Raw genomic sequence first — 22168 nt, forward strand, 5'->3', positions numbered from 1 at the left:
CCCCCAAAAAAAAATGAAGAAAAAGCATGGGGTGTATTTTGCAGGTATCCTACCACATCAGAGTAAGAAATTATCATGGATTGAGTTTATGTCTTCAGTCAGTTATGCAAGTAGTGCAAAAGTTCTTTTGGATGAGATCCAGAAAATGAAGTGTAGATATAGAAAACATCATTCATCTATCCTGAAACATAATGAATATGTTGTTGTTAAAACCAACCAGCGCTATTACAGACACTTTAAGGGAAAACTTTGCTGGAATCTCAGAAATATCTTCCTACCTCTTTGAATGTTGAAGGAATCAAAAGAGAAACAGTGGCTTAACTATTCGACAAAAGTAAAAAAAAAAAAAAAAACAGTCAGCCATTTGGTATGGATAAACTGAAAGTAGCTCTTTCACCAGTTCATGGCAATGCAGTAGGTCCTTATGAAATCCATGAGATAGCAAAACATTTTTCACAATTTTCAAATGGATCTCTTTCTCATACTGTACAATGGAATACTTACTGAGGAAGAATTTCCTGATTTATGGTATAAGTCAGTTTCCATTCATCATCTCTTTACTAGACATCCACAGATGCTGTATGGTCACTCTGATGCTCGATGATGTGCCACACCAGTCCTCACCATGTAGTCCTGTTGTATGCTTTTCTTAAGGCTTCTACTCTTTGAAGATCAGTCACTGATGTGATGATTCAGTCAATGAGATGAATGGATGGTGTGTGGACACACACCATCCATTCATCTCATTGGCAGTCTACCCCTTCCTCTTTTTCCAGGAACTTTACCCCCAAAATTCACGCAAGAAGTAATTTTGATAGAAAACACAGAAGTAATTTTGATAGAAAACACAGATTTTTAATTAAAAATTGTAATTTCTTATTGATTCATAAAGTATACAGTATAGGGTTATGCATGGAATAGCATATCGGGTAAATGGCCTCCACGGCTTTGCTGGCACATACGCACTCTTTTGTCGAAATTTTCCATGACCGTTTTGCATAAATGTGGCTTAATTTCGTTGATACAGCACTCAATTTCCTCCTTCAAGGCATGGAGTCGTGAGCTTGTTGGCTTAAACCTTAGACTTCAAAAAACCCCAAAGAAAAAAGTCCAATGGCGTTAAGTCGCATGATCTGGGCGGCCAATCTGATCACCAAAACGGGAAATTACATGACCAGGAAATGACTCATGCAGTAATTGAATTGTTTCTCGGGCTGTATGGCATGTGGCACCGTCTTGTTGAAACCACATGTCGTCCACATCCATATCTTGCAATTTAGGCACAAAAAACTGGATTATGATGTCGCGTTAGCGAGCACCATTAACTGTTATTGCCTTACCATTTAAGATATTAAAACTCTAACTGAGCCCAATCATTCCATGCATAGTATTATCAATGATATTAACCAATAAATTTTCTTGCAGGGCTAGATACATGTGGCAAAAAATTCACTTCTAAACTAAATGCTAACAGGCTATCTTGGATATCAGCATTATCATTAAATTCAATACAAAATTCTAGTAGTACTATCATTTAAACCTCAATGCTAATCTTCAAAACCTTTTCTGAATCATCTCAACATTCTCCTAGTTAGTACAATAACTCAGTACTGCTACGAAACTACAATAATTTATCTTTCAAGATTCTGATCGCTACAGTCCTGTCTTATGTTATCATTAATGCTCTCTCTTTAAATCAATCACTTAAACAAATTCCTTTCATCCACAGCTAGTAATGAAAAGTTTCTACTTATCTATCTCGGAGGTCATCACCGTTGTCAAATTGTTTAGAAGCTGGCTTTCTTCAATAGAATGCCCCTTTTCCTTTCCTTAACTGAAACAGGGGCAAGTGGTTCTCCGGGCTCTCGACAATTCTCCTCGACCTCCGTATGACGAAAGCATGGCCCCTCCTTCTATGGATGATTGGCTCGGCTGTAGATCTATGGGACTTTGGCTCTATTGTCTCTGCTGCTGCATCATGCAACCAGCTCCAGAGTGGAGGCTCTGCCACCTTCGTCCAGCCTACAACCTCGAGAATCTCAATGTGAGACGATCCAGGAACAAAAAAAGAGCAAGTGGGGGGGTGCTCTTGACCTTTTTATTTCCCACTGGTCACGGGGATTCCCACACTCTACATAACGCTGGAAACCTTACTCACGCGGGATAAACGTCATAGTGACCACCTTCTCTTTTACCCCTCTCTTGTGCCGTTGGTATGCAATCGCCGGGGCAAACCATCCTTCTCATATTACTGCTCCAGGACTTTGGGTGACACTCCCTTCCAAACTTTATGCAAGTCATGCTGCAACGGTCTGAAAGCTTGACCGATCCATCCAAGCTGAAGGGTGGGACAAAGTTGTATATGCAACTGAATTCAAACAAAGACGGCAGGACCCTGACCTTGATTGATACTGGTATTGTGATGACAAAGGCATATCTTATGGACAACTTACAAACAACAAATTTTAATGTAAACTATACAACATTTGACGCATTTACTTAGTTGCACTTACGACAGGATTGATTGACACTGGTCTTGTGATGACAAAGCCATATCTCATAGATAACTTGCTAACAACATAATTTAATGTAAATTATACAATATTTGATACACTTACTTAGTTATAGATAACTTGCTTAGAAGGAAAACTGTACAGTATGGAACTTGGATATATTTACAAGGTTACACTACAGTATACTTAGAGACAAGCACATGTATTTATTCATTCTCTCTAGTTTTGATTGTTAAATTATGAAGAGATTTGAATTTCTACATTCTCAATTGATCACAATTTAACAACAGCCACTGAACCATTACAGCCACTCTGAACTCGATGACCATGCTTTGAACACTTGCCACATCTTCAGCCTAACAGCCTAGACCATCCAATTTAGCCCACTTGGGACTCTGAGCCTGACTTTGGTTACCTTTTGTCAGCCTCATTTACCCAGTGTGAGTGTCTGCATGCACATATCATTGATTTGTGATCCCTGATGATGGCAATGTAACTTTGACAAAATATAGGAAGTATTATTATTTTTTTTATTATTTATTATTATTATTATTTTTTTTTTATTTTATTTTTTTTTATGTTGGGCCCATACAGGAGAGTTTGGTTGATCAACCAACAATAGTACATTAGTACTGTATATGGGTAGCAGGTTGGGAAAGGAGAAACTTGCTTACATTTGATTTGAAAGACTGTATTTTGTATTCCTTGGGAAACACATCAAGGAGAAGACTGTACCACAGTACAGCAGTAGCGGGATGGAGGAAGAGCAGAAACTTATTCTGTGGGTTTCAAGATGTACTGTGAATGGATGTTGGGCAGCCGTTGCATGTGTTCCAACAGACTTAGTACTGAGTGGGGGAATTATTGATGCTATTTCAGATGAACATTTGCAATGGAAATATTTATAGAATACACAAGTTGCAGAAACCAAATGTCTATGTGAAAGTGCAAAATTAAAGTTATCATAATTAATATTGATTTATATATTGTAATTTCTTGAAATATAATAGTAATGTATAACCAACATATAAGCCTTTCCAGAATTATCATATCTAATATTATTATTTAACACCTCCAAGGAGTCGAAAGACTCATCGAGGGAAGGCACCTGCTCTACAACTCTGTCTCCACCACTCAATCCACCAACTGACCACAACTACACCAACGGCATCTACCGTCGACCACCAGCACTAATATCAACATACCAAAATACCACAGGCACATACCAAAATTTTCCACAGACAATCACAAACATCCATGCCCATGGCGGGATTCGAACCCACAGCCTTTTGGCTGGAGAGCGAATATGTTAACCACTTGACCAGCCAGGCCGGCAAACAAGAGCTGCAAAAAAAAAAAAAGAAAACACTGTGGAGGGAATTTTTTTTTTTTTTTTTTACAAAATGAAAGCAAGAAAAGTGACTAGTATAAGAAAGATCAAATCAGATTATGAAAAAAAATTAGCTAAGCAGGCTAAAGTAAACCCAAGAGTTTATTGTTATATAGCAAGTAAGAGGAAAAATGACTGGTTAGATGACTTCAAACAATGCTCATGGTAGGAAGGTGAGAGAGAGAGTCAAAAGAAATAGTTGATTGCTGAATGATAAATTTGTAAAAGTGTATCATCCAGGTGGAGACTTTGCAGTTGCTGATGTGACGGAGGCACATACCAAAATTGAGGTAAATGAAGAAGAGGTGTTCAGCATACTGAAAAATACCACTGTGAACGTCTCTTCATTTACCTCAGTTTTTTTTTTTTGGTATTTGCACATTCATGTAGTACATGGGCTGAGCAGGAGAACTGGCATTGCCTCTGAAGAAGTTGTTCATTCAAAGTCTCAGCTCTGGCAGATTTCCAGGGAGTGAAAGGGGGCGGGGGGTTCAGACAGTTCTATTACATAAAGGCAGCTCCAAGACAGGTAGCAAACTACAGATCAATTAATATATCATTAAAGTTTGGAAAACTTGGTTAAAGGTAAAATCCAATAGTGGGTGGATAGGGATGTGATACTCTATAGTGGGCTTTGTAATATTTTATAATAAAGTGACAGTGGAATGGGATAAAGGAAATGGCTACAGCCATGATATCGTTGGACTTTGCAAAGACAGTTAAAAGAATACCACATGGAAACTATTAAAAAAGTTGGAGTAAATGGGAATGGACTGGGCAGATAGGAATGATACTCTATAAGGGACAACATGGTTTCGTGAAGGGTAGGACTTGCTTTAGTAATTTGTTTACTTTTTATAATCAAGTGATAATGGAGTTGGCTAAGGAAATGACTACTCAATGATATAGACTTTGCTAAAGTATTTGGCACATGACAGGTCTGTGGAATGTTCCTTATGAGAATAGATTGATGGTCTGTAGGTGTCAAAAATTAGCTGATAGGCTAAAAAGAGGTGACATGATAGAAGCATTTAAATTATTAAAGGGGTTTTATAGCACTGCCACTGAAGATTTATCAGGACATGGCAAGAAGGGAGAGAACAAGGGGTCAGCAGTGGAAGTTCTATAAGAGTGTAGATAGCAAGGATGTTAGAACTAGGTTTTTTGCTTGGAAGATGGTGAATGGGTGGAATGAGGTGGTTGTGGGTGCTTCATCAGTGAATGAGTTTAAGAATATAACAGGTTGTGTGCATGATGGTGAGTGTGTGAATAAATGGATCTCCCACAATGAGTCCTCTGACTCCATGGAGACTAGTAACATGGATGAGGGGTGGCTGACAGACACCAGAGTAGTATATGGTGGAATAGAATCTAGGAGAATGACTAGTGAAGTACCTCTGGGTTCTGTACTAGGATCACTACTCTTTAATTTGCATATCAATCATACAGGGAAAGATTTGAGAGGGGGGATTCAACTGTTTACTGATGATGAAACTGGAGAAGCAATAGTTGATAAAGGTGATGTAAATATCTTGCAAGATAAATCATAAGAGACATTAAAAGTTATTAAAACAAGTTAAAGTAAAAAGTAAAGCTTTATTCTACATCAAAATAATGGAAACAACTACCGTGTTACAGTAAAACTTTAGTTTAATATAAACAAAAAAATAAACACTTGATGTTGAAACGAGTGTTTATTTTTGTCCAGATTGATGACCTTAATGTGAAAGTTGAAACTTTATTAAGGTCATCATCTCGAGACACATATATACCAAGAAACAAGCTGCACTACAATCTACATGGCATGCTAAAGTTACTGATCAACGGTTACAACTATTGACCTGACCTCTGGTGGGAAAAAAAACTTACTACATCAAAGTTAGAGTCCTGTTATTATGTGTAGGCATAATATAGTAGTATTATAGCAGTACTATAGTAGTATAATAATAGTATTATGTGTAGGCATACGAACCAATGCACGGTGATATTGCTGCTCCCATTTTTTATAGTTTTAAAGTGGTTCCAACCCCCTGTGTTTAATTTGAAAGTGTTCCCAAGTAACTCTACTTGTCACGCCGAACACGGTGATATAAAATGCACCAAAAGCAGCTAAGAAGAAACCAAATTTTGAATTGTTGAAAAGTGAACAGAGAGGAACCGTGGTCAACAAAGAGCGAAGAACAAAGGATGTTGCCATCTTTACAATCACGCCACAGTTGCTCAAGGGAAGAAAGGTGAGTCATGAAGTGTATCAAATGCCTGGAGGATTTATCGTCTGACGGAAATCTGTACGATATGCAGTAAGATTCTACACTTAAAATGTGCCGGCTTTTCAGAAACAACCTGGCAACATAAATCCAATGCAACACGTGAGGAATGGAAGTGCATACTCCGCAGGAAGAACAAAGAAATGCACCTAAGGCAGCCAGCCACCTACGATGCAGCTGATTATACCGGAGGCAAAATCAGACAACAAACTGAACAGACAAAAAAAAATGCAGGTGAGTCCTATAATTTCAACTCTTTAAATATATTAATAGAAAACGGTCTAGAGACTATAAAAGTCAGCTTAATAGATCTTGTGCAAGAACTCTTTTGACAAATAGAATGAACAAATAAAAAAAAAAATCTAGAAGATTTGGTCAAACATAATAATTTAGCAGTGGTAGAAGTGTTGCAAACGGTAAAAAACATTAAAATCAGTGTGTAATCAGAAAGGATTACATTAAAATCAGCATTAACGCACTAAAGATAGGCAACACAATTTGATGAAAGAGACATCCGAACTCCGTCAAGAACTTCATTCTCTAAAACTACAATACGAATGTTTAAATCAGCAACAACATAAAGAAGATCTTGTCATAAACAGTCTACTTAAAACTGCACTTACAGAAAACCTCATAGACGTAGTTTTAAAATTAGGCCACACAATTGACTTCCCCTTACAGCTTAACAACATTCATACCGTAAATCGGATTCCTAGGAAGAGCAAAAAACAAGGCCTGCCACGACCTACACCAGTCATTGTTTGTCTTACAAGCAAGTCCACAAGAGACAATCTCATAAAAGCCAGCAGACAGAAAAAACCAGTTGCAAGGAATTGAACGCATTGCAAGACAATACACCAATCTTCCTGTCCAAATATTTAACACCATTCAATCAGAATCTGTTGTACCCAGCAAGAAAAGCATAAACAGAAAAAAATTACCAATTTTTGTGGATCGGAGATGCCAAGATATTTTTGGGGAAGTCACAAACTTCAAATCCGATACAAATTAAAAGCTCAGAAGATATAGAAAGGCTGCCGCATTGAAAAAAAAAATCTCCTAATCAGTTCAAAAGAAGACCACAATAAAAACGAATGTGAACCATCAAGACAGATGCAGTAACACCAGAATATACTGGCAATTTCAGTTTGAACAGACCTTTCAGATCATTCATTTGACCTCCCAAACATCATCCTACTTCCAACACAGCAATCAAATCAATAAAAAAATAAAAAATATATCAAACTGGTGTCATCCTCAGATAAGCTAATTAAAAAACTTCGAGGATGCATGCTGAAACATTACATCTCAACGGAGATCAACAGAAAAAAAAAAAAGAATTATTTAGTATATGAAGTGCTGTAGTTACAGCAGTTAAATACATTAAAAGCAAAAATTGTAAAATATATATAACTTACTCATCATCAACAAATTCCTGACATGTACCCTCAAGGGGTGTACAGGATATGATAGTTCTACATGAAAAATTTACATCATTACTAACTTCCTATCTACAATTTTCCTCCAAATCTGTCTGTTACTTGTCAAGACCCCAATATTATCAGATCTAATATTTCTATCGTCTAAGGCACTTTGTATCCTATCAATCCATCTATATCTTGGTCTTCCTCTGGGTCGTTTTCCAGCCAACCTGGCATGGAACACTTCTTTTGCTAATCTTTCCTCGCCCATTCTGTTCAAGTGACCATACCACCTGAGATTAGCTCTGCTAATGCAATCCTGGATGCTGACAATGTCAAATTCTTTCCTAATATCCTCGTTTTTAATATGATATTGCCATTGATGCCATCTGTTCACGCCTCTAATCTTTCTCAGGACTCTCATATCTGCGGTCTGTAGTCTTTGGTCAAGTGTTTTGCTTCTGACCCAGCTCTCAGATCCATAAGTTAAATTTGGTTTGAACACTGTCTTGTATACAGCTAATTTAGTGTTTTGACTAATTTCTCTCTTATTCCATATAAATTTATTCAGTTGACTTCTACCATACCAGCTTTGTTGATTCTGTTGTCTATTTCCATATTTAATTTACCATCTTCAGTAAAAATTGTGCCTAAGTAGCTGAAATGTTTTACTTGTTCCACAGGTTCCCCGTTCACAACACAGTTGACATTTTCAACAATTCTACCAATTTTCATTTTCTTTGTCTTTTTAATGCTGACCTTCATACCATCTATTACAACAGTTATTTAATTTAGTCAGGGAATCTTGCAAACTTGTAGCGGATTTATTTAGAAGTATAACATCGTCCGCATAAAGCAGAGAGCTGACATTAACATCTCCAATTCTGATATCATGTTTAATACCACTTTCCTTCATAATATGATAGATAATGAATTAGAGATGAGGAAATGTACATCCTTGTCTCACATCAGATTTAACATTAAACCATCTTTCTGTACTTCCTTCAATTCTAAATGCTGACTTACAACTCAAATAAAGACTAAGTATTGCTTAATATAATGCCCATTGACACCATATAACTGTAGCGTATTGAATAGCTTCTCTCTTGGCACCTTGTCATATGCCTTTTCCAAATCGACAAAACTTAAATACAGATCTATGTTATATTCCCATGATTTCTCACCTATTTGTCGTAAAGTGAAGATCTGATCCTGACAGCCTCTATTTGGCCTGAATCCAACTTTTCTTCCACAATTCTTCTCAACCGTTTCTCAAGTATACTTGCATAGATCTTGCCAGGAACACTCAGTAGGGAAATACTTCTGTAATTCTCACATTCAGTTTTATTTCCCTTTTTATATATGGGTACTATGAGAGCTCTACTCCAATCATCGGGAATTCGTCCCTCTGTCCAGGCCTTCAACTATGCAGTGCAGCCACTGTAAGACTTTTATACCACCATACTTCAGCATTTTTGGTCGAATATCATCTACTCCTGCTGCCTTTCCATTTTAAGCCTTTGATGGCTTTTTCTACTTCAATGGAAATGTATTCCTGACTGTATGTCTGCTGAGTGTTTTATACCATTGTGCTATCACTGCTTGTTTCATTTAACAATTTTTCGAAGTAATTTCTCCATACTTGAAGGTTATCTTTTTCTCCCGTTTCATGTCATCTATACTCATCTATAACTCCTTTTACTCCACTCCTTCCTCCATTTCTAAGCTTCTTCAACAACCTCCAAAATATCTTACCACCTTCTTGATATTTAGTTTCTATGTTCTTGCAATTTCCTCCCATGACTGTTTAGCTAGTTTTACACAGTGTTTCACTTTCTTACATTTGTCTCTGTATTCTCTAAGAGCAAAAGCTGACTTATTTGCCAGGAACTTTGATATGCTTTCTTGTTTTCCTTCACTGCCTCTTTGACTTCCTATGTCCACCATGGAGTTCTGATTTTTCTATTCTTGCAGACTACCTCACCACTTGCCTCTCTGGCTGAATCAATCAGGGTTTTTTTCAAGGCTTGCTACTTAATCTCCAAGGTTTGGTTCCTGTTCTCAAACTCTTTCATTTTTTCTTCAATAATCTTTGTGTATTCTACAGCTCACATTTGAGAGCTGCTTAACTTTTTTTCGCTTTAAAACTTTACATGTTATTCTTTTCAATATGAAATTCAATTTTATCCTGCTCAAGACTAAATAGTGATCACTTCCAATTTCAAATCCTCTGTACACTCTGGTGTCCTGCACCAGGGAGAAAACATCACTGTCAACAATGACATAGTCAATGAGACTTTTCTTATTCCTTGCTTCATTTCTACATGTGAATTTGTGCACATTTTTATTTTGGAACATGGTGTTAGTAATAACCAGTCCATGTCCTGAGCAGAAATCCAACAGCTATTTGTCATTATTATTAGCTTTGCTCTTTTCTTCAAATTTTCCCAAAATATTTTTGTATGTCTAACAATCATTTCCTGCTCTGCTATTTAGATCTCCAACAAAGACCAACTTTTCCTTTTTCATTGTGTCAGTTGCTTTTTCTAAAGCATCAAAAAATTCCTCCACTTCTACTCTTAGTAGAACCTTCTGTGGAACCATAGGCACAAATAAGTCTCATTGTCCAATTCCCCATTCTGATATTAGCCCACATTACTCTAGTTGAGACTGACTGCCATTCAAGAAGATTAGCCTCGTATTTTGTGTTGAATACTATGGCTACTCCTTCTTTTCCTTGATTGTCATTTCCTGAATATAACATTTTGTATTTATTGTTCAGAAAGATCTCACCAGTTTTTGTCTTTTTTTGTTTCAGTCACTCCTATTATGTCGATCTGGTACTTATCTAAGTCCTCAGCTAGCTCCATTTCTTTGCCATTCAGGGTTCTTATGTTGATAGTACCGATCTTTAACTCTGGTGATGTTGAGTTGGGGTGTGCTTTCTGATCTGTTCCAATAGCTGACTTTTCACTGTCGCCCTGATTCCCTGGCAAAAGCAATGGGGGGGGGGGGGGGGGCTGTTTAACCGGGTGACGCCCCAGCCGGCATGAAATTTTGTCATGTTGTACCATCATTTTGTATAATGGTTTAAGCCAATAAGAATACAATTTGGTCGGCTAAATCCCAAATTGTCAGCCCATCCTCGTTCGTTCAGTATCTAGGTAGAGGCCTAACAGGGTGCACCACGAGAAGGTGAGGATTGGACATTAGGTGAGAAGCCCTGGTCGGTTCTCCGCATTCCTTTAAAGGCTATGTGGAGGTCTCCTCTCAGTTATACAGCTCTGACCCTTACTGTTATACTATAAATGCTGTTAAGAAAATGTAAGTTTATCCAATTGCAAACTATAAATTACCATTTATATTATTAACATATTATACAAAAAACGGAAAAATTTGTACGAAATTCACTGTAAAAAAAAAAACTAGAACAACATGTTTTGTAAATGCATAATATGCAATTATAACTTTAATAAAAAAAATATATATATATATCTTATTATATATGAAAAATTGTCGTATTATCTCTTAAATTGTATTTCTTATATAAATATGTGTATTATATGTATTATATAAATTGTGTGTATAAGTATGTAATTTATTTGATAGATAATAAATTATTGTTTGACATTATTATTATTATTATTATCTATTAGGTTACAAAATTAAATTAAGCTGAAGAGCAACACATTTACAAAAAAGGAAAAATTAATAAATAATACATAAATAAAAATAAAATTACTTATATAAGTATACATGTAAATTACAACCAACTGTTATGGATATTGACCAATAAAAGCTGAAAAAATGCTTAGAGGCCTAAGTCAGGGTTTGTTGGAAACTGATGATTTTCTTTCTGACTTAAAATGAGGAAGTGGATGAATTTTGAGTAAAAATATATTTTTTGTCAATAATTTAAAGAATGTTATAAATAAATCCCATTTATTATTATAATTTATTAAAATAAATAATTTTATTAAAAATAAACACAAGATTAAAATTTGTTCCAAACCTGTTCAAAAGTACAGATGTATTGCTTTTTCTTCAGGATTGTAGAGATACAGATGACTTAACAGGAATGACAGAGAATCGGGCAACTTCTTGTCATAGCCTACAAATAACACAGTTGCAAGAGGAAGTACTCGGGTTGAGAGCTGAGAATACAGCATTGCAAGAACAATTAGGTAGACAAGAAGCTGAACTGAATCGCACAAGAGCTGCACTTGCTAGTGCTAGAGAAGACAGAGATCGCTCACAAAGACGGGTAAGTCATATCTTACAGAATATTTTCTGTAGCATTTATTGAATTATCACTGTCTAATTTAATTTGAACAGATTAAATATGTGATGAAATTCAAGTGTGTAGCATTTTTCTACTTTTGGTTTATACTACTGTTATTTTTTATTTGAAAAAAAAAATTCTCTCTACTGTTACTGATTATGTGGATCACATTATAAAGGATAGTGGCATTAAATTTGATATCATTTGTCAGCTTTGATATCATTGCATTCAAGTGTCATCTCTAATCTGCAAGTTGGTTGGACATAGTTCTCTACTTCTTTCTGTTTTATGCTTCTCAGAATATGCAATGTGCTACTTCTGCTTGTCCAGTGTTATGTGTACTTCATATGATGATGTGTAGGTTGCACCCCCCCCCCCCCTTCAGCCTTGTAGGTTTCACATTATTACATTGGTCATTTCATCATATGAGAATGATTACATCCTTTTTTTCTACCTTAGTGAATATCATAAGAATTTGATTTCCTCTTCCTCATTTCATTCAGTAAAAGCTTGTTTGGTTTGCTCTTCCAGATACTGGTTTTGTCCTTTTTTGTTTGCTGATAGTCTCTTTCTTAAGTGTACATTAAATTAGAATAGATATAGCAAATTATCAGTCTCATTCTTGTATTTACATTGACTTTTGTGTTAATATTTGTTTCAAGTTAAGAAAAGCTGTTTGTATTCTTTTTGTTGTTTGCATATGTCATCACATTAGACTTCTTAAGATATATAAAGCTATCTTCTTATTCTTTGAGGTGATCTTTTCAAGCTATGTTTAGGTTTTATCCATCCCTTTTTTTGTGATTTTGGTTTCATTTTAGTTTTTTGGGAATTTATTTTTAGACTGAATTTATCAAAGTTCTTTGTTAGTTTTCCCTATTGATTGTCACCTCCATCCTAAGGAGGTTGACTATTTTAGCTCCCAATATATTCCTATCTTTAGCTAGTTTGCTGTCATATAGTTCAGACAGTCAGTTATTTATGTTTCTAAACCATGTTTGTCATTATCTTCTTCTTTTTCATTCCCCCCCTCTAATGAATCTTTTTGAAGATTTCATTTGAAGAGGTCTGATTTGGCTTGAAAAGTTCAATGTCGGGTCTCCAGAGCAGGGTTTCTGGACTTTGTAAAAAAATAAATGAAAAAATACAATATACCATATTTGCCGGCATATAAGATGCACCCTTTTTTGTACACATTATTTAGGATAAAAAGATTTTTTAGATCTCTTCCTGATTCCGCCAAGTTCTTATCATTTTCTCAGTTGAGGGTGGCCTGAAATGCCTCTCTGCAGCCCTTTTTCCATGTTCTTTAGCAAACGCAATCACACGTAGCTTGTATGCAATATTGTAGCAATGCCGACTTTTTTCAGCCATAATTTGCCAAGAAATTTAGAGAAATTTTAATGGCAGAAATTTATCACTGTTCACAACAATTGCGACAACAATTGGAAAGTTTAAACGAAGAGGAACACAGCTGTGATCGTCGATGACAGCACATGCGCAGCCACTGAACTCAACGTAACTGGAATGCTCTCACACCCAGCAAGGAAGCAAAAAAGAAATTGCGTAACTCGGAACAGAGAAAATTTCCAGAAATGAAAGTAATAAAAAACTGAGTATCGGCGTATAAGATGCACCCTGTTTTTCAGACCTATTTTCAAAGAAAAAGAGTGTGTCTTATACGCCGACAAATACGGTGTGTGTGTGTGTGTGTGTGTGTGTGTGTGTGTGTGTGTGTGTGTGTGTGTGTATATATAATTAGTAAAAATGGGGGAAAATTCCTTAGCTCACCAATGGTACAAATGTACAAAAGAAACTTTTTGTGGGCAAGATCCAAATAAATAAATATATATTTATTTATTTATTTATTTATTTATACTCCAGACATCCAAAATGTCCATTTTTAAACATCTTCAGTAACTTAAAATTTTTTCAACTTCATGATATATATAATCTAACAGATAAGCTTAGGCGTTGCTGGTTATTCATTACTTATTTTTTCACGGTATTAACAACACCACAAACACTTTTATCAACAAGGATGTTTTATTAACGCTAATATTTCGCCGATTTTCAAATCAGCATCATCAGAGCACAACACACATGTAAACGCGACAGTGAGTGAAACAATATAATTGCAGAAAGACAAAAGATCTAAAGTCCTATTTTTGGCGCCCTCTAACGAAAAAAAAAAAAAAAAAAAAAAAAAAAAGCAGCAGCAGTTATCCAGGAGTTTTTCTTAGGATAACCGTCTCCCAAATTTTTGGCAAATTAATGCAACCATATTTGTTAAGGTTGGGAGAATTCTTCAAAGCCATTGCTGACTCAAAAAATAGTCTTTCAGATCTATAACGACTCCTAAATAGCACATTCGTTTTTCTCCATCTAATCCTGTGTGAAGGAGTGTCCAAAGCGTGGTCTGCCAGTCCCGACTTGCCATAGTAATAGTAGCGAATGTATCTTTCATGTTCTTCCAGGCGGATGTTCACTGATCTTCCTGTTTGCCCATAATAGGCCAAGTCACAGTCACATGGAACTTCATACACTCCTGGGTGTGCTAAAGGGTGAAGTTTATCCTTTGGTGAGCGGATCAGAGTTGCCAGCTTGACATGAGGCTTGAAGGTGGTGCGAAGGCCATGTTTCACCAATACTTTGGCTATCTTTTCCGATGTACCTCTGATATAGGGAATAGAAATGGTCATGTTGTATTCTTGTGTATTAGGGGAGGGCAGAATAATGGGCCTATATAGTATTTTTTCTATTTTGTAGGGATTGTAGCCGTTGGCTAAGAACGTATGGCGCAGGTACTGGAGTTCAGTGGTCAGAGCTGTATCGTTAGAACAAATGGCTCTGGCTCTGTGTGTCAGTGTTTTTAAAATGCCGTACTGTTGGACTGGATGATGATGTGATTGTTTATGTAGGTATCTTCCTGTGTGTGTAGGCTTCCTGTAAATAGAAAAAGATAGTGATCCATCTGAAAGGCGGGTGACTAATGTGTCAAGAAATGGTAAACAGTTATTTGATTCTTTTTCTACTGTGAAGTGAATTTTGGGGTGTTGGCTGTTTAGGTAGGTGACAAAAGCATCCAAAGTGTCTTGTCCATGGGGCCAGATGGCAAACACATCATCTACATAGCGCAACCACACTAGTGGCTTGTATGTAGCTGTGGTAAGTACTTTGTTTTCAAAGTGTTCCATGTAAAAATTTGCTAACGGGGGGGAGAGGGGGGAACCCATAGCGGTACCATTAATCTGTTTGTAGAATTTCCCCCCCCCATGTAAAGTAACCTGCATTCATGGTAAATTGAAATAATTCAAAAATATCTGGGGGAAATTTAGACTTGATTAATTCAAGAGTGTCTATAAGTGGTACATTAGTAAATAGGGAGGTGACATCGAAACTAACCATTATGTCTGAATTTTTTAGGATTAGATTTTTAACCAGTGTTTTGAAATGGATAGAATTTTTGACAAAAGTAGAGGAGTTGCCAGTAAGAGGGGCAAGCGACTTAGCTAAATGCCGGGCCAGTTTATATGTGGGACTATCTATGCTATCAACTATGGGGCGTAGGGGAACATTAGTTTTGTGGATTTTTGGTAATCCATAAATGCGGGGTGTTTTAACATGAATTGGTTTTATTTTCTTGATGATTTCTTTGGGCCATGATGTCACTTTTTTTAGTAATTTTCGGACTTTTTTCTTTTGCGCCATTGTAGGGTCTCGATGTATACTTTGATAAGTAGAACTGTCACATATGAGATCTTGCATTTTTTTGTCATACTCTTCTTTATTCATGATAACTGTTGCATTTCCTTTATCGGCTTTTGTAATAATAATATTTTTATTATTGTATAACTTTTTTAGGGCAGTTATTTGCTTATGTGGTATATTACTTTTTGGAGGCTTAGCTTTGTTTATAATACTTGCTATGTCTAGTCGCACGTTGTTGGCCATTGCTGGCGGAAGATCGTGGATACCCCGTTCTACTTTCATCATAATTTCGAGTTTAGGAATTTGTTTGGGCGCGACGGCAAAGTTATGTCCTAAACTGAGGGCGTTCTTGGCTTCTTCAGTGAGTGTTTCCGACGATAGGTTTACAACCACGTGGTCTCGTCGGAGTTTCGAGAACAAATCGCCGCTACTCGCATAGAGCTTAGTAAGCTAAACAGCGCCATCACAGCTCTACAACAAGAACTAACTAACGTGTTAAATCTTGAAATATGGACGGTCCTACAGCAGATCTCCGAAGTTGCAGCAAAAAAAAGAATTCACAAAAGTTAAAAGCAAGCACCTAAAAAAATTTGAACTACTACAACAGCGCCAACATACGAAGTCCCGACCGCAACTCCGACGAGACCACGTGGTTGTAAACCTATCGTCGGAAACACTCACTGAAGAAGCCAAGAACGCCCTCAGTTTAGGACATAACTTTGCCGTCGCGCCCAAACAAATTCCTAAACTCGAAATTATGATGAAAGTAGAACGGGGTATCCACGATCTTCCGCCAGCAATGGCCAACAACGTGCGACTAGACATAGCAAGTATTATAAACAAAGCTAAGCCTCCAAAAAGTAATATACCACATAAGCAAATAACTGCCCTAAAAAAGTTATACAATAATAAAAATATTATTATTACAAAAGCCGATAAAGGAAATGCAACAGTTATCATGAATAAAGAAGAGTATAACAAAAAAATGCAAGATCTCATATGTGACAGTTCTACTTATCAAAGTATACATCGAGACCCTACAATGGCGCAAAAGAAAAAAGTCCGAAAATTACTAAAAAAAGTGACATCATGGCCCAAAGAAATCATCAAGAAAATAAAACCAATTCATGTTAAAACACCCCGCATTTATGGATTACCAAAAATCCACAAAACTAATGTTCCCCTACGCCCCATAGTTGATAGCATAGATAGTCCCACATATAAACTGGCCCGGCATTTAGCTAAGTCGCTTGCCCCTCTTACTGGCAACTCCTCTACTTTTGTCAAAAATTCTATCCATTTCAAAACACTGGTTAAAAATCTAATCCTAAAAAATTCAGACATAATGGTTAGTTTCGATGTCACCTCCCTATTTACTAATGTACCACTTATAGACACTCTTGAATTAATCAAGTCTAAATTTCCCCCAGATATTTTTGAATTATTTCAATTTACCATGAATGCAGGTTACTTTACATGGGGGGGGAAATTCTACAAACAGATTAATGGTACCGCTATGGGTTCCCCCCTCTCCCCCCCGTTAGCAAATTTTTACATGGAACACTTTGAAAACAAAGTACTTACCACAGCTACATACAAGCCACTAGTGTGGTTGCGCTATGTAGATGATGTGTTTGCCATCTGGCCCCATGGACAAGACACTTTGGATGCTTTTGTCACCTACCTAAACAGCCAACACCCCAAAATTCACTTCACAGTAGAAAAAGAATCAAATAACTGTTTACCATTTCTTGACACATTAGTCACCCGCCTTTCAGATGGATCACTATCTTTTTCTATTTACAGGAAGCCTACACACACAGGAAGATACCTACATAAACAATCACATCATCATCCAGTCCAACAGTACGGCATTTTAAAAACACTGACACACAGAGCCAGAGCCATTTGTTCTAACGATACAGCTCTGACCACTGAACTCCAGTACCTGCGCCATACGTTCTTAGCCAACGGCTACAATCCCTACAAAATAGAAAAAATACTATATAGGCCCATTATTCTGCCCTCCCCTAATACACAAGAATACAACATGACCATTTCTATTCCCTATATCAGAGGTACATCGGAAAAGATAGCCAAAGTATTGGTGAAACATGGCCTTCGCACCACCTTCAAGCCTCATGTCAAGCTGGCAACTCTGATCCGCTCACCAAAGGATAAACTTCACCCTTTAGCACACCCAGGAGTGTATGAAGTTCCATGTGACTGTGACTTGGCCTATTATGGGCAAACAGGAAGATCAGTGAACATCCGCCTGGAAGAACATGAAAGATACATTCGCTACTATTACTATGGCAAGTCGGGACTGGCAGACCACGCTTTGGACACTCCTTCACACAGGATTAGATGGAGAAAAACGAATGTGCTATTTAGGAGTTGTTATAGATCTGAAAGACTATTTTTTGAGTCAGCAATGGCTTTGAAGAATTCTCCCAACCTTAACAAATATGGTTGCATTAATTTGCCAAAAATTTGGGAGACGGTTATCCTAAGAAAAACTCCTGGATAACTGCTGCTGCTTTTTTTTTTTTTTTTTTTTTTTTTTTTTTTCCGTTAGAGGGCGCCAAAAATAGGACTTTAGATCTTTTGTCTTTCTGCAATTATATTGTTTCACTCACTGTCGCGTTTACATGTGTGTTGTGCTCTGATGATGCTGATTTGAAAATCGGCGAAATATTAGCGTTAATAAAACATCCTTGTTGATAAAAGTGTTTGTGGTGTTGTTAATATTCATGATATATATAATTTCTATATTCTTTCCAAAGTTTTTCCATGACTTTTGTTTTGCTACTTTTATACATAACTTTCTTACCTGTTTATCTGTTTTATCTATCTGGTCTCTTTTGATTAAAGGTGAGTTAGCAGGTCTCATACAAAGGTAGATGGTTGTTTTTTTTCCCCCCGGAAACTCGATTTTTTGTCCCTTAGAACAGGAAAACCAGCCCCTATGAACACAGATTTACAGCCATGAATACTTATGACAATATGTGGAAGAGATAGGGTCCTCACCACATACCTGTCTTTATGCCTGTTGTTAATCATAAGTAACATCATGGTAGTCAACCTCATTGATAGGAGACAGCACATGAATGGGAAATCTACAGTCATCTGCTGACTTTCATGGTGTGAATTTTGATACGATATTCTTGAGTCTGCCATGAAGTTCAAATTTTTTTCTTCTTGCTGAAAACTTCACACTGTACCTCCCTATTGAATCAGAGGCTGTCACTGAGTTTCTAAGGTTTGATTTGTATCTGCAAAGTCTTTTTTCTTTCTTTTTTCAGCTCTCAAAGACTCAAATATTATATATATTTGAGTCTTTGAGAGTTGCTTGACTTTGATTATTTTTAAAACTTTGGTACATGATTTCTTTTCAATATGATATTTATTTTTTTCTTGATCTAAACTGAATAGTGATCACATCCCCTTTATGCCCTTATGTACTGAATCAGTAGGAAGATATCACTGTGAACAGTAACAGCTTAGAATTTTATTTCTTGTGTATTCTTTCCATGTGAATTTTTGCATATTATATGCCACCATATTAGTAATGACTTGTACATATCTTGAATATAACAGAAATACCATATGAAAGACAACTATATTAATAATAACTTGTACATAACTGAAACCAAGCAGATAGTTGCCATTATCATTTCATTTGTTCAGTAACAGCAGGCAATTGAATCGAAAGAGCAAAACAGTAGTCATCCCAAGGAAAAGAGGTAGAAATCATGCAGCTCTTTCCATTTGGCAGTGTGTTGTAATTCCAAAGGACACAAGGCTGAGGTTGTGTGAATGGCATTCTGTAGGAAATTAGACCTGGATAAGGTTGTAGTCTGAATAACCAGATCTGATAACCACAGTATTTATCAAGAAAGAGAGAGAAAAAAAAAAGAGTATTGGGGAAGTGGATTGGATTATCAAGAATTCTGGTGGTTCTGTGGACTATTTGTGAAAGACTTATTGACTGTTAGTATCTCTCCCAGCTTGATTGGTGAAATTATAGTGCCAAAATCATTCTGAATTACGAAGTCCCCCTAAGAAAGACAACCTCACTGTTTGGATATTTGGAATGTTGATGATCTAGCTTCTCAGAATGATAGGGGGAATGGTCAGAGTGGTCATCGGAATTTGGAGACAGATATATACAACAGATTGAAAGTAATTGATTAGGCAAAGAAATTTTGTGTCCCTCTGTAAATCGTAAAGAGGATATTTGAGTTTTGTCATTCTCTGAATGTCAAAACTGAAATGTATAGGTTCCCCTGCCCTGTGGCAAATGAAATTATGCATCGTGTAATTAGAAAAGTTGAGGTGGACACTATAGGTTCAGCTGCTAGTTGAGGATCAGTTAGGAATGGTAGATCAATTGCGGGAATGTATTCCCGCAAGCTCTCTGGTCAATTTTTGCACGAAACTTTTATACTTTCTGTATTCAGCTTTGAATGATGTTGGATTTAATATCAACTTAATTTATATAATTTTGCATCACCGAAATGAAGCCTTTGGCTCTTTATTTTAGTAAATACTTTATGCACTGTCCGAGAGTTCGCTTACGGAAAAGATACCTCTCTGACGTTTCAAGTTCCTTAGTACTGAGAGTTTTTGCTCTCTTAGATTTCTGCCTAGTCTCTGACGAAAACCAGTGAGTTTGAAACAGCTCTCAGACTAGTAAAACCTATCAAAATGGACCAATAGAAGACAATATATGGGCATTTTTGACGTTCATGCTTTTCCTATTAGGTTCGGTTAGGGCAACTCGTAGTATATCAGCGGTGTATTCCCGCAAGCTCTCTGGTCAATTTTCGCACGAAACTTTTATAGTTTCTGTATTCAGCTTTGAAATGATGTTGGATTTAATATCCACTTAATTTATATAATGGTAGATCAAGTTTAGATGTGTCTAATTGGTGGTGGTGATTCACATTGTTTAAATTGGTTTTGAGACCACAGTTGGTGGTGAAATGGATATGAATCTGTTTTCTTGATATGGTATTTCAGTGATATGTTTTCTCTCTCTTTATTTTATTTATTTATATTTTAAGATTTTGGGTTTATTTTTTATACTTTTTTTTAATGGAGATTTTGAATTGCAACATCAATGACATAATATTATGTTAATATTCATTGTTGCTTAATGTTAAGAAAATAAACAGGGGCATGTAGTGAGGTTTAAAGACCCATGTACATTCCTCACACATACAGAGAGAGAGAGCACCCAAATTGCTTCTCCCCTTCATCCTTGTTCATTAAATATCTAAATGGATATTTAATAATGGTCATACAATCAAAAGATGAGGTTTGAACACAAAGCATAACTCCCAGTCATTATTGCACAATCTTTGTAGGCCAGATGGACGTCTTCTCTCAAATTATCTAGTTTTGACCCTTAAGCAGTCTAGTATTACTAGTTTTCATCAGTCTAACAAAATTAAATAGCTACTATAAGAATCCTGGTATGAATTATCAGGGTAAAATGATAAAAAAAATTTTTAAATAGGCAAGAATCTGCAAAACATCAGATGTATTCTCAACTGTAGTGGGGAAACTATAGAACAAGAAAATATTTAGTCAGTTTATATCAAATTTGTAGTGAAGAATGCAAATTGAATATGGAAGTAAATAGTAAAATATGTAGGTATGTGTGTGTCTATGGGGATGGGCGGATGGGCGGAGAGGGGATTAGGTGAATAAATTTATATGAAATATGGGAAGAATTAACCAAACCATCTTGTATGAAACTAGCTATACGAGTTTAGAAATATAACAATGATCTAAGAATAGATGTTACAGATATATGAATTTTAAAGAAAATTATAGTAGTGGACAAATTGAATCGATAGTTTATCAGATTAGTAGTAAATCAATATGATTGGTGTGAATCTGTCAGATTTAAGGTATCCAGTGGTTTACCTCAGGAATCAGTCCTTGGACCATTTTTGGTCATTCTATACATTAATGACATTAAGATTTAACAGGAGATGTTCAGTTGTTTACTGATGATGCAAAGTTAGAAAGGGTAATCTGGGATACAATCAGTGGCAGCTGGTGAAAATAAGAAAAATAATTCATTTTTTCTTAACCAATTTATTACTTAGTAAATTTATATATTAAAATTTTTTTGATACCACTCACTGTTAAAAGACCTGATGTATTTTTTTATTTTTACTTATTCCTTCCTGACTAATAATAATATCTGGAGTAAGACAACCTTTATTTTTTATTTCTATTTTTTCGTGTAACGATAATTGAGAAAATATACCATATTTGCCAGCGTATAAGACGCACCCCCTTTTTTGTACACATTTTTTAGGAAAAAAACTTGATCACTGAATATTATAATGAATTTACAGTATTTCAAATAAAAAGTAATAGGTAAGTCTACTTTCAACAAATACCTAATCTAACTAGGAAAGAGTACCCGCCTTTTAATCTTCTTCGTCAAAACCTAGAAATTCATCTCCTGAGCTAAATGAAGAGACACTTGAAACCTCTTCTAAATCAGAATCTGAGTCCTCATACAAAAAATTGTCCTCTGTACCATTCAGTGCATTACTAAT

The 22168-nt window shown here is 36.1% G+C and overlaps 1 protein-coding gene across 3 annotated transcripts in view; it reads left to right on the forward strand.

Annotated features, from left to right (window-relative positions):
* LOC150101280 (colorectal mutant cancer protein) overlaps positions 1–22168 on the forward strand; it is a 499737-nt gene that overhangs the window by 275579 nt on the left and 201990 nt on the right. For all 3 annotated transcript variants that reach the window (XM_090400857.1, XM_090400859.1, XM_090400858.1), the window contains one exon: positions 11640–11855. In XM_090400857.1, the coding sequence (XP_090256983.1) occupies positions 11640–11855 (216 nt within the window). The remainder of the gene's footprint in view (positions 1–11639; positions 11856–22168) is intronic.

The sequence above is a fragment of the Typopeltis vanoorti genome, chromosome 11, assembly GCF_054136105.1.
Source record: "Typopeltis vanoorti isolate ZY-2024b chromosome 11, IOZ_Tvanoo_1.0, whole genome shotgun sequence".
In the NCBI taxonomy this organism is placed as follows: domain Eukaryota; kingdom Metazoa; phylum Arthropoda; class Arachnida; order Uropygi; family Thelyphonidae; genus Typopeltis; species Typopeltis vanoorti.